Genomic DNA, 13,122 nt, shown 5'->3' with positions numbered 1-13,122 from the left:
GGCCGGCGGAGGGGCCGTAGCCACCGCGCAAGCCGCTCCCCGAGCCGGGGCCGACCGGGGCCTTGCCCCGCCGAGCCCCCCGCTCACCGACCGGGCCGCGGCACCGCCTCCCGCCGGCAGGAGCCGCCGCCGGGCAGCAGGGGGCGCTGTCGCCCTGCCGCCAGTGCGCGGGCGCGGCGCCTGGCCCGGAAGCGGAAGGAGCGGGCTGGTGGCGGCGGCGCGTGGTGCCGGTTGGGCGGCGGGAGGCCCCGGCGCTGCGCGGCGCGGCCCGGCCCGGCGGTCACCGTCCGCCGGCGTCCCTCGGCGGCAGGGCATGGCGGAGGCGGCCGGCGGCGCGGGGGCGGGCACGGCGGCGGGACAGGGCCCAGCCCCGGCCGAGGAGGGCGCGGAGCTCGCGGCCGTTATCGGCGCCACCGTGCCCACCGGGTTCGAGCTGACGGCGGCCGAGGAGGTGCAGGAGAAGCTGGGCTCGGCCTCCAGGATCAGCAGGGATCGGGGGAAGATCTACTTCGAGGTCCCGGCCCAGAGCCTGCCGCAGGTCTGCGCGGAACGCCCGCCCCGCTCCCCGGCGGAGCCCCGGGTGTGCAGGGCCGGCGGAGCCCGGTTGTGCCCGGCGGTGCCCCCGGCTGTGGCTAAAGCAGCGGTGGCTTTAGGGCTTTACGCGCGGCCGGTTTGCAGGCGTTCGTGGGGAAAAACACTTCACAATTCCGCTCCGGCCGCGTTGTTGCGTCCGGGTTTAGCCCGTGTTTGCAGGGGCAGGCGAAGTCGAAGGCGGGCGGTGAAGTCAGTGGGCAGAAGCTTCCTTTGGCTTTGCCCCTAAAGCGGTAACCCCCGTGCAACCAAAACCGGGGGAGAACCCCGGTCTCTTAAATCTGGGTGTGAGGTGACAAAATCCCCATCACAGTAAGTGCAATCCCTGGACCTGCACGGTCAGTCACGTGCTACTGTGGTTTCTCGTTCCTTCTAGGTCCATCGTCTAAGGTCAGTGGATAATTTGTTCGTTGTGGTTGAGGAGTTCAAAGACTACCAGTTTAAAGACAGCAAAGTGAGTTACTCCTCGTTTTTCAACCAGTTCTGGGCTTTGGAGTGCTTTTTAAATTTAAGACCGGTTTTCATGAACAAGAGGGTTTTTTTTTATTTTATTTGTGATATTATCCCAGTTCCTCTGTGCTGGCTTGTAACGTGGGAGCACAGTCGGGTTGTCTGACGTCATTTCTTCAGTTCAATATGTTGCACAGGCAAAATTTAGGATGGGAGCTGCTACGGTGCTTGTGGGTCACACTTAGACACAGGGCAGCAAAGTACCGCTTCGGTCCCTTCATTTAGGGTTAGCTGTTCATTTAATGGGCTAAAGGATGAAATACTACAGGTCCTGTGATGCCTTTTTTTATTATTTTAGTGCATTTAATTAATTAATTTAAGTGCAATTCAGTTTAGTTATGGCAAAAATTGCACGAAAAGGCTGTGAGCTTTGCTTAAACATGTAGTGGGTTACGTGTTTAGGAAACTAATTTGAGAGGCTTAAAAAAAGGATCGTTTTTAAAGCGATGGAGTGACTTCAAGCACTTTTTTTATCTTTTAAAGGAAGATGCTCTAAGGGATTTGGAAGATTTGGTTAAAAAGCTGCCGTGGACCAATCCGTTGAAAGTTTGGGAGCTGAACAACAGCTTAAAAAAGAAAAAGACAAAACGCAAAAAACATAATCTGCAGAGTACCGCAAGCAAAGAGAAGGTGAATGACGATGGAGCCGAGGAAGGAACAGGGCAGGAAGACGCCAGTAAACAGGAGGACTGTGCCCGCAACGCTGCAGGTGCAGAACCTGCCAGCGGCCAGGACACAGCAGAGACCCAAGGAGTGGTGTCCCGAAATGGGGGGGGCGGGGAGGAGGAGGAGGAGGAGGATAATGAACAATCGGATGCTAAGGAGGAATTGCAGGTGGGTTGTGGGAGTGAGACCAAGGCTGGTGACGGCAAGACAAGCGAAGGAGAGGCGAAGGTGCTGAAGTTCCGCGTCACCTGCAATAGGGCAGGAGAGAAGCACAGCTTCACGTCCAACGAGGCTGCAAGAGACTTCGGTGGAGCCGTGCAGGAGCACTTCCAGTGGAAAGCTGACATGACTAACTTTGATGTAGAGGTATAGTGGCGTGCCTTGGCAATACCTACGCTTCGGTTGCAGGAATCCTTAGTTCTTAATTCTGATGCTTGGAGGTCTCCAAAACGCCTTCAGAAGGTGGCTCTGGAACTAAACCCTGGTAGTGCTGCAATCACAGCCTCCTTGGCAGCATTCATTTCACTGGCACGCTACGTGCGTCCTCAGATCCCGCTGCTTCCTAGTGCTTTGCTGTCCATAATAATTACAGTCTCTTTTGGGGCCCAGCATGGGCACCTCTCCTCTTCCTCGGGTCCCTCTTTGGCTCTGCGAACACTGTTGCCTTCTCCTCAGGTTCGCTGATGAACCTCACTGCACCCAGCGCAGCCCAGCTGGTACTCGATAGCTTCTGGCTCTCCCTCGGCCAAAGCAAAAGCTCTGCGACCGGTTGTTGCCGCCTCCTATAGCGTTTGGTCTCGTCCCTATTTAAATACAACGCGGCACCTTCTGCTTTACTTATCCCCTCATTAAATCTTCCCTTAATCCACTGTTTTATGTCGGCGTCGGTTAACAGCAGATGCCCCATCTAGACACCATAGTGTTACGGGTGAAGGGGACAAGAAGGGTTAACATCAACTGTCCAGAGTTCATGTATTGCCGTAGGGAAGGTGGGGAGTTGGAAAGGACGACCAAGTGATCCCTCCTGACCAAGTGATCCCTCGGTGGTGCAGGACCACCATTTCTGAGGGACAGAAAAATGGTTTTTGTTGCAGGTCTGTTAAGGGCTGGCCTGCTGTCCTGTAACAGTGTTCACCTTCCAAACTAACGTGGAGGTGGCCAGGAATGTGATTTTTATTGCTGCTTTGCAAGTGCTTCACTGTGACTTGCAGGACTTGCCTGACTTCTCCCCTGTACTTGTAAGACAAGACTTCTGAAAAGCCAGCACGATGGTTACAGCACTTTCTGAAGTGTGACAGGTTCTGCGTGAACGAGAAAATGCTCCTTCTCGCTCGGTGTGAGTGAGGAGATGTGTGAATGCTGAATTTTGTCCATTGCCATTGAAATGGTGCATTGCTTTTCTTCCAAGAATGCTCTTTTATACATCGTTGCTGGTTTTTTAAGTTGCTGCCTAAGCTTCTCATAAATATTTACCAGGCATACCACAGAAAACTCTTGTCACTCCTGAAATTTAGTGCAAACTTTCTCTTTAGGTTCTTCTGAATATTCACAATAATGAAGTGGTTGTGGGTATTGCACTAACTGAAGAGAGCCTTCACAGAAGGAATATTACACATTTTGGACCCACAACTCTTCGTTCAACTCTCGCCTATGGCATGCTTAGGTCAGTGCGATTGCGTGGTGTTGTATTATTCTCTGTTAACAAGTCATTTTGTTTCAGAAATTGGATCCTTTATCCCCCCCACTGCTTCCTCAAAAAACATTTCTGTTAATTCTTAAAAAAAAGGGAAAAAAAAAAGCGCAGCATGGTTGCTGAAACAGCGTGCTTTGTAACTGACGTGGATGTTTTCCAGCTAAGTAACCATTTGCCGTGTTCGCCAGTTCTCAAGATACTGTATCGCATCCTTGAAGGTGTTTCTCTGTATTGCTGCTTATAAAATGCTAATTAACAACAGAAAAAAAAATAATCACAGAGAAGTGCTTTTGTTAGAAGTATAGAATCAGAGTGATTGAACTAGTTCAGTTTCCCTTCCTTACAGAAATTCAAGCTTTTAAGGCTTGTCTCACCATGTCTTTTTTTCTGTTGCTCAGGCTCTGTGACCCACAGCCGACGGACATCATAGTTGATCCCATGTGCGGTACAGGTGCGATACCAATAGAGGTGATTCTTCCTTTATTCTTTAACTTGATAAAACTTGACAGTATCTGCAACTGAATCGTATGTCGTAGTTTTCTTGGTAATGACAGAATAGTGAGTTCCAAAAGTATCTGATCAGCTTTTACACAGATACAAATACAGGGTTTGCAAATGGCCTCGTTTTCCTTCCCGAAGCTGTAACAGGAACAAACTAAATCCACGAGTATTTTGAGCTTTTAAGGTGCGTAGTACCTACAACAGAGAGCTGTTCCAGAATTTGGAGATCATTGACACCCACTTCCAGCTGCTGTGTTGTATTCTGCCGTATTCGAGTGCTTTTTCTGTTTGTTTTAAATGAAGTGATGTTGATGCTAATGATGCTTATCATCCCTGTTTCCCCAGGGAGCTACAGAGTGGCCTAGCTGCTACCATATTGCCGGTGATAACAACCCACAAGCTGTAAAGAGAGCAGCAAACAACATCTGTTCTTTACTAAAGAAAAATGAGAGTAAGGAAAGGTGAGAAGAGTACAACTGATTTTCCTTCCCTGTGTTGTAGTGTTGTACATAAAGAAATCCACTTGGCGTTCGCGCATTTGACTCTCTCGTTCGTTCCTTTGCTGACATTGTGGACCTCCTCAATGTGAAAACACTCTCAGTAAAGCATGTCTGAGACAGAGTCTTTCCCTTGCAGCAGCACTTCCCTGGGCGTGCCCTTAGACATCGTTCAGTGGGATATCTGCAACCTGCCTTTGCGGACGGGCTCTGTGGACATCCTTGTGACTGACATGCCATTCGGGAAGAGGTGAGGCATCGCTAGTGACATTACTGGGCTCTGCTGCAGCGTGCGCTCCCCTGTCTGGGGTTAGGGCTCTCCCTAGCTAGTTACGTCAGTGGGCCTAATTAAGCAGCGTTGCTGTGCTCTATATTAGAAATGCAGGTCAAAATGAATAGTAAACGTGGTCCTGAACGAGCTAATCCCCGTGTGAACGACCAACAACAGTTAACTGGTTTTCAGCGGTCGCAAAGGGGATCCTAATTTATTTTGCAGGATAGGGTCAAAGAAGAAGAACTGGGATCTGTACCCGGCCTGCCTTATGGAGATGGGCCGGGTCTGCACACCGGGCACGGGCAGGGCTGTGCTGCTCACGCAGGACAAGAAGTGCTTTGCCAAGGTATGTTCTGTGAGAGAAAATCTAACCTCTTTACACTGAAAATACATCGAGGAAAAAATTGTAAGCTGACTTCATTACAGAAGATGATCTGTTTTAAGAACAGTCATTAGTAACACTTCAATGCACTTTTGGACCTGAAGAGCCATTTCACATTGCCATCAGATGTGATTGAGAATAATCAAAACCAATTTCTAAAGCAAATGTACCGTTAGTGTCTTGCCTTGAAGCCGCCACCGCTCTTCCTGTGTTTGTTTGGGTTGCAGGCCTTGTCACGCATGGGACACATCTGGCGCAAAGGTCAGACCGTCTGGGTGAACGTGGGGGGGCTTCATGCTGCGGTCTATCTTCTGAAACGCACCTGGGAAAGGGCAGAAGAGAAAAGATCGTTCTGGTAACCTGCCTGGAAGAAGACAAGAGACACCCCCAGAGTTTGTTGAATAGCAGTCTGGTAAAGCAGACACGGGAGAGCCGAGGTCTGTCGATTGCTGAGGGACAAAACCAAACAACCTATGTAGAAATTGTGTGACGTGAATATTAAACCAGGGATCAACTCGAGAGCTACCGCTTGTACTATGTGTTCTGAAACCGTGTTCTTTAAATCACCTCCTTCCTCCCTGCCGCCCAGACTGACATTCAGCAGTGGAATTAGTAATGCTTTCCTTTGCCTGAGTCTTCTCTACCAGGTCTATTGTATTTTTCAGTTAAATGTTTATTTCCTCTGCTTATAGGAGAAAGCATGTTGAGGCAGCTTTGGAAGTAACAGTTAATTTATTTCCTAAACTGTAGAAATCGTATATTTTATCTTAAAATGACTAACAGGAGTACCAGGACCGTCGTCTTGCAGGGTTTAGAGGTAGTATCTTTTTAATGTAGGGTTTTTCCAAACTGAAGTTTTCTATTTCATACTGTTGCCCAGATGTAAACTCAGCTAATAAACCAGTGTCTGCTTTTTAGGGTCTGACAGACAAATGCCAATGGGTAAGCAGTGTAGTGATGCTGCTGGTTTTCTTACCTGTTACCTCAACTTAGTGCTCATTATTAGTAAATGTCCCTATTTTAATATACCACTGCTGTGGGTCAGGGGGGTATCACACACAGCCTTAGCAAACTGTAGTTACTGTTTGAAAATACAGATACTTTTAGCAATTACATTAAAAAGTTCATGTTTTCAGTGTCTACTGAAGACACATCAAGGTGGCAATATATTTATTAGTGATTTAACTGCTGTAGTTATGCCACAACATTTACAAAAATATGTACCTGTTGAATAACTTGAAGTTGCAAATACTTTTTCTTCTGTAAACGTACTGTGATTTCTCAAGCCTCTTTGCTCACCAGAGGCTGAAAACACTAGTTACCAGTTTGCCATCTTCATTAAAGTGTATTCACGCGAAGTGTGTGTGTTTAGAGGTGAATTAACAAGTATTAAAGTTTTAGAAGTTTTGCATAGGAGATAAGTCTTAATTGTATTCTTTTTCTGGTCCATGACCCGGAAAGGATGATGTAGCCCTTTATTTGCTTTCTGGATAAAATAACACCATCAGTGCCTGTTGAATTCTTCCCCACACTTTGTGTGGCCATGTCAGGGCGATGTACACAGCGGTTGCATGAGGTGTGGCTGTCTGATACTGCTGCTGTAGTGAACTCTACAGCTTCCCCTGGGCAGATGACAGTCTTAAACTGCATTAACACCTGTGTGGTTTTAGCCTGGATAGATTATGTTCTTAAACTGCAAAAACACCTTGATTTTTTTTTTTTTTTTTAAAAGGAAAGCCAAGCAACGCTTTAAGACCTCAGAGTGTGCATTTTGAAGTATTTTTCTTGAGTTAATTAGAATGAGATTAGTAAAATGCCAGTCGTCCCTCTTGGCCTGAAAGGGGATAGGGACGAGTTGTCTAAACCCCAGCTAACAGGCCACAGGTTGAAATCAGACGGAGCAAGCTGGGCTTTAACAGCAGGAGGCGGCCACTAACGTTACTGTGAACAACTCCCATTCGGGTTTTGATACTCGTCACGCTAAAATGCCCCATAATTTCATAGGAAACCATTAATCGTGTTTCACAGGGAAGCTCATTAGCCCGTCCTCGCTGCAGAGGGAAGCTGCGCGGCGCTGTGTCTCCCCTCTCCCCCTGTCGAGCTGTACGATTTAAAGCCGTTTACTCTTCAACGATCGCGCTTCCGCTGGTACGGCAGGTCGCTGAGGAACGACGGCTTTTCCCCAGTTACCGTCACCAGCCCAACCGCCGGTTCCCGCCCTGTCCCCCCGACCCTCCTCACCGGGTCGGTGTCTCCTCACAAAACCTCCCTCAGGGCAGCCCGCCCGAGCTTCCCGCCGCGGCGGCGCGCATGCGCGGGGGGGTGTGGCCACCGGCCCCCCCCCCCCCCCCCCCGCGCATGCGCGGCGCTGCGGCGGGGAAGCGCTTGCGGGGATGTCGGCGCCGGTTCCGTCCCTGCGCTCGGTCAATACGCGGGAGCTTTCCGAGGTTATCTTCAACAACCGCAGTCCCCGCTCCGTTCTTCCCATCTGGGTGGACTTCGAGGGGAAGCCGCGCTCCTACCCGGTCCTGCAGCCGCGCACCGGGCGGGTCATGTACAGCTACCGGGGTGGGTGCGGCGCGGCCGGGGCTGCGGCCTTCCTTCGGGCGGGGCGGGGGAGACGCCGCCTTCGGGTGCTCTCGGGGCTCTCCGGGGAGTGGCAGCCTGCTTTCTGGGGCCGGGCGTACCGGCTCGGCAGGGACAGGAGATCGCACCGCTTCCCTCCTCTCCGCCTCGCTCCTCGGTGGCATCCCCCGGTCGCGCAGGCCGCGGCGGCGGCCTCCGAACGGGGAGCTGGGCTGGAGAGCGGGTCGGTTCGTTACGGGTTGCTCGTTAAAAAGCGCGATGACTGCTGCGTGTCCTCTCCCAGGTCACCTCTGGCTGTTCCGGGACGCGGGGACAAACGACGGGCTCCTTGTTAACCGGCAGGAGCTGTTCGTGGCGGCTCCCAACGTGAGGACAGCAGACATCACCCTGCCAGGTAAACAGGACGGGGCTGCCCGTGCCCTGGGAACCCGTGAAGTTTGTGCTTCATCTCTGTGGTCTTCAGTGTCAGGATCTAGTGAGAAATCAACTACTCAAATAATAAAATCTGCCTTAAAAATAGAAAGAGATCATGAGGGTTTCTAGATAGAGCCGTGGGGGTGTGCTGAATAGGGCTGTTGTGGTTGGGCTGGGACAGACTCCCAACCTGGCCATGCCAGGCTGCTCTGAGGGAGCTCCAGGTGGAGCCCATCCCGTCATGGCACGGGTGGTATAAAGGGGGAAGGTTTGCTGAGGAGAGGGGGCTTCTGTGGGTTTCCTGCTGGGGCTCCTCCTCTGGCTGCTCCCAAGAACTGCTCTCTGGTCAGTTGTGGATATTCATTTGGCTGAGCATAACTCTGGATATCTGTGCTGCTGGTGGTGGTGCTTCATTAAATCTGTTTCACTTCCACCCACAGGTCTGCTCTCCTTTTATGATTCCCCTCCCTGGCTGGTGAGGGGTTCTTGGGTGATAGAACGACTGTTACAGTTTAGCCTCGGGTACAGGCTAAGCATAGAAAAGCGCCATTGACAGACCCCTTGTTATTGATGTCTCTGCTGGGTTTGTAGGTGCCTCATGACAGGAAACAACCAGGCCTTTTCCCCTCCTCCTAGCGAGTCTAGCATGTTGTGAGCAGCGCTGCTGCGAGCTCTGTTCTGTATTCGCATTCTCGGAGGGGTGCTGGCTGTGCTGGAGGCAGCACGAATGCGAGCCCTTGTGATGAGGCCGTGTGTGTGTTTGTCTTTAACCGCAGTGTTCACCCTGAAAGAGAGGTGCCTCCAGGTTGTTCGCAGCCTGGTTAAACCGATGGACTACAGAAAACTGGACATTGTTCGATCGTTACATGAAGACCTGGAAGATCATCCTGATATTAAGAAGGATCTTCAGCGGCTTTCTCTGGAGAGAAGTGAAACGTTGAGGAACGGAATTCTGGAATGACGCGATTACTTGCTCCAGACTCTTTAAACAGCAAACCACTGAGTTTAAGCAGGGAGAGTCACCGTGAGACGTGCCAGGAACTAATGTCTGTATTTTACATTCTGAAACATAAACTCAGTTGAATTGTGGAAAACTTGCTGTGATGATGAGATCCAAAAAACTAAACAGCTCGTCGAAGCACGCCAGGTTCCTGATGGTCCGTTCTGCTCATTACGCATGTGGCAAACTGACGGCTCTGGAGGCCTCGCGCAGGTGATGCTCAGAGGACTGTCTCAGAAGACTGCACAGGGCCGTAAGATCAGGTCATCCCTTTGGAGAATATGCCTACAGAGCAACTTCCTGTGTATTAGAAAGTAAATTACACCAAGGATTACTTTAATCCAGGCTCTAATGATCGTAAGTGGCAGACCAACACCCATTCTGCTTGAGTAGTTTGGTTTTGATGGAGTTTTGCTCCCTCACGCTTAGCCCATATTTGCCTGTGAGTCACAGAGCGTGGGGGTGTTCATGTGTGCGAGGGTTTCCATCGCCACCCCCTGAGGCCCTGACCTGAAATGTTACGGTGGTGGAAAGATGACGTGTAAATGCTCAGGGGTTTTTCTGCCTCTTACCGTTGCATTTATAAACACGTGCCGTATCCACTCTGGGGCTGACACATTTTTACACGGATCGTACCTTGAATGCCTTACTGATCCTTTGTGATTGGATTCTTGCCCAGTGGATCTCGAGGTGATCCAGCCTCGTCAGCCACAGAGACCGGATCCCCATTGTGGAACGCCTTTCTTCCCTAGCTGCCCGGGCAGGCGTAGCAGCGTTCCTAGGGGGTAGATGCTCCGAGTCCTACCCTTTCCCATTGCAATGCAGTAGCTCCGGTCATAGTGGGAGGCCTTTTCAGGAGCATGGACCACTCGAGCTGCTGGTGTCTCCCAAGGAGCAGACAGCAGACTGTCAGCTCCGCCAGGCCTGTTGCTGGGCCCAGCTCACAGACAGGTCCATGCGTGGTTGCAGGCGAGATAGGCAGAGAAAACATTTCTTTACCTATGTTCTGTTCCCCCATACCTCAGTTAGAACGTGTGCCCGTGTGAACGCACACACATGACCCCGAGCAGCCTAGCTTTTAGCAGGTGTGTGAATTGTCCACTGAGTAGCAGCTGCAGAGCTGTTCAGTGCTGGAAGCAGATGGATAGGAGATGGTAGCAGGTTATTTCTTCCGTGCACGTTTCTTTCCAGGTGTACATCCTAAGAAACACAGCTGTGAAACTGAGAATATCAACGTGTTCTGTAAGTGTGGAATGTCTCCCCTTCTTGTAGACTTTTTTGTACATATTTGAAGTACGTGAGTTGATCTTTGGCATAAAAATTAAATCCACGCGAACTCTTTTACTCCAGTTCTGTCCAATAACCTCACAGTGCTTGTGAGGGTGTGCTGTGTTGCTGCAGTACTCCCAACAGTCGTTCTAGCTGATCGGTAGCAGATGCTGGGGGATTGAGTTTCAAAACCATTTGGCCTCCATTGCCACAGGACTGCGTTGTGGCTGATGCTAAACTGTCACCCCAGCTTTAGGCAATGCCCAAGTAGAAGGTGTCATTTCCCTGAATCCTTGAGGTGTGTGAGTCCTAGGACAGGAGTTTTACAAACCCCACTACTGTTCTTTAGCATTTCATTGAAGCACAGAGGCTGTCCTTGCAGAGCAGGCAGGCTGCTCTCCGTCCCCTCTGGAGGTGGCAGATGCCTGACTCACAGAACAGGGGCCAGACGGGGACTTTTGGATTCCACCCCAGGCAGCTGTCTCTAAGTTGGGCACTGTGGCATCTGATTTTTAGTACCAAAGTACCTAATTTGGACCTATCTTGACAACTTCATACTACCATTTCGTTCTGCCAACAGTAGCTGACTACTCTTTGCACAGCCCCTAACAGCAGGAGGGAGGTATTTCATCTTTAAAGTAATGGTTGCCTCTTGCTTAATGCACAGCAAGAGACAATCTGTGCTTGACATCTAATACTTTCCCTAGATAAGATAATCAAGGAAATTCTACTTTCATTTTGCAGATGAAACTGAATTTTCCACAGTGGTGCAAGAAGCCTGGGAGAGGAAGGGGCTGAACACAAATACAAAGGCCGGTGCAGAACCCTGTTCACGCAGCTGCCTCCCCGATTCCTCCCACCGCTGCTTGCTTGCGCTGTGGATACATTTTCTTGTGATACGAATTCTGTAACTGCTTGGCTAATTTTAGCTCTCACATACCATCTAAGTGTTCATTTTCCTGTTGACAAATCATGAAATACCTTTATTTTATTTTTTTTTCCATACATCAGGTTTAAAAGCTTAGCACTTCCACTCTAGGATGAGAAGCACTTAAAACCATCTGTCACAAGTAGCTGACGAGGTTTTGTGTTTGCAGACCTCTGGGTCACACCTGATGTTACAGTTGATCCTCTCGCCACACTCTGACAGTGCGGTGACAGTCGTGCTGGTGCTGGCTTGTCTTTTTAACCAACGTGGCAGCGGTTGTGAGCGTGTTCAGTAACACCTTCGTTCAGCTGGGCCCATTGTAGGAGTCCAGTTACCAAATGCTCCCAAGACCCTACCATGGACTAGTCTGGTAATAGCATCATCCCAGCTGTGTATCTTCTTTTTATTACTTGGAGGCATTCTAGCATAAACCAAATTTGATTACATATTGTCATTGGAACACAACTGCTCGTAACATTTCTGCTGTCATTTGGTTTTTGTTCTTCAGCCAAAGCCGTGGCCTGAGCATTCACTTGAAGTGCAAGGCACTGGCAGATGTGAGGAAGTAATTGGCATAACTAGCCTGTTCAATTAGAATTGTTAAAGTAGGTGCATAAATTCTGTACGAAAAAATTTTGGTTATTAAAGAGCTCCTATTGATAAAATATGTTTAAAAAAATAGACAACAAAACCAGATGTTCTAGACAGGTAGACTTCTGGAGAACTGCTCAACATGCAGAAAGTGTCTTTTGTCTGTTCTGGAGTGCTCCTTTGGGTCAGAATACAGGCTAGTGCAAACCCCAGCTGGCTCCAGGACATGAATGCTGGAAAATGGAACCTCCTACTAGTTACTCAGCTAGGTTAGTAATGAGTGAAAGTTGCTGTTTACTTGTGACAACCACATTAAAGATGTGGGTAGTTCTCAGCGGAGTCCTAGCGCTGTCTCATTGGAGAGTGAGGGGGCAGCAGGCCGGTGAGCAGGAGGGGTCGGTGGGAACGGCTGCTGTGGGAAGCGGCTGGTCACAGCTGCGGGCAGGAGACGCCAGAGGAATAACCAGCTGTTCCAAGAGTCGGTCAGCGATCACAGAAAGCTCGCAGCAGTCCTGCCCCCACCTCGCTATTTGGAAGTGAAGATTGTTCTCCTCACAAAAAAGAAAGTTTCAGTTCCCTTGTAAAACCTTTTATTGCATCCAATGTTTAGTGTGAAACTGAAGCCATAAGCACAGTTAGATGCGTTCTTTCCCCTCGTTTTCCCACGAGGCAAATAGTCCAAAAGGTTTCACAGTTTTTTCCAGCACCCAAGGGAAAGAAGTGCTCTTTCTTCCCGCTTTTATCCAGTTCTTTGCACACAAATTTTAGTCTCGTCTTACGAGACTTTCTGATCGTCTTCCTATGGCAGAGAATTTAGGTACATGTCAGAGGGAAAGTAAGCAGGGAAAACAGAGGGAGAAAACCCAAACATTTAACTATTATTGTTGAAACAGCGCTACTGCTAAAAGAGATAGGTCCCAGGGCAATCTTTGAACTGTGATATTTTATATAATAATACACTTCTGATAGTTTTGTTTAGTTTTTTTTCCTGTCTTTTGACCTTGTAGCTACATTAATATCACATTTTTCAGCTTTTCCTTGCCACAGTGGGAGTAAGAAATTCATTATTACATTAATGGTACTTGAAAGGTTCTTGATTTCTGAGGCAGGAAATACAGAAAACTGCCCAAGTCTGTAAGTTTGATACTGAAAACGAGTTAGCTGTACAGTAAAATACATGCAGATTACAAAGAAATAGTAAATGAAAAGCTCTCAAAACC

At 49.3% G+C, this 13,122-nt stretch overlaps 2 protein-coding genes across 3 annotated transcripts; both read left to right on the top strand.

Annotated features, from left to right (window-relative positions):
• The first annotated feature begins 313 nt into the window (after positions 1-313).
• THUMPD3 (THUMP domain 3 tRNA guanosine methyltransferase) lies at positions 314-5,633 on the top strand. Of its 2 annotated transcripts, XM_086469824.1 has the most exons (10): positions 314-349; positions 383-538; positions 968-1,045; positions 1,585-2,133; positions 3,300-3,430; positions 3,859-3,928; positions 4,307-4,422; positions 4,598-4,708; positions 4,955-5,078; positions 5,342-5,633. In XM_086469824.1, the coding sequence occupies exons 1-10, from the start codon at positions 314-316 to the stop codon at positions 5,471-5,473; spliced, it is 1,503 nt and encodes a 500-aa protein (XP_086325950.1). In that variant the 3' UTR covers positions 5,474-5,633. The 2 variants fall into 2 exon arrangements, with proteins under 2 accessions (XP_086325950.1, XP_086325949.1); XM_086469823.1 differs by having other exon boundaries at positions 314-538.
• A 1,874-nt stretch (positions 5,634-7,507) lies between these two features.
• Positions 7,508-10,450, top strand: VHL (von Hippel-Lindau tumor suppressor). Its single transcript, XM_086470124.1, has 3 exons — positions 7,508-7,682; positions 7,984-8,094; positions 8,891-10,450. Exons 1-3 carry the CDS (start codon positions 7,508-7,510, stop codon positions 9,073-9,075), a joined length of 471 nt encoding a protein of 156 aa, XP_086326250.1. The 3' UTR covers positions 9,076-10,450.
• The last annotated feature ends 2,672 nt before the right edge of the window (positions 10,451-13,122 follow it).

The sequence above is a fragment of the Leptosomus discolor genome, chromosome 9 (assembly GCF_034619465.1).
Source record: "Leptosomus discolor isolate bLepDis1 chromosome 9, bLepDis1.hap2, whole genome shotgun sequence".
Taxonomy (NCBI): Eukaryota; Metazoa; Chordata; class Aves; order Leptosomiformes; family Leptosomidae; genus Leptosomus; species Leptosomus discolor.
The sequence above is the reverse complement of the archived record's forward strand: the minus strand, read 5'-3'. Positions and strand labels throughout refer to the sequence as shown.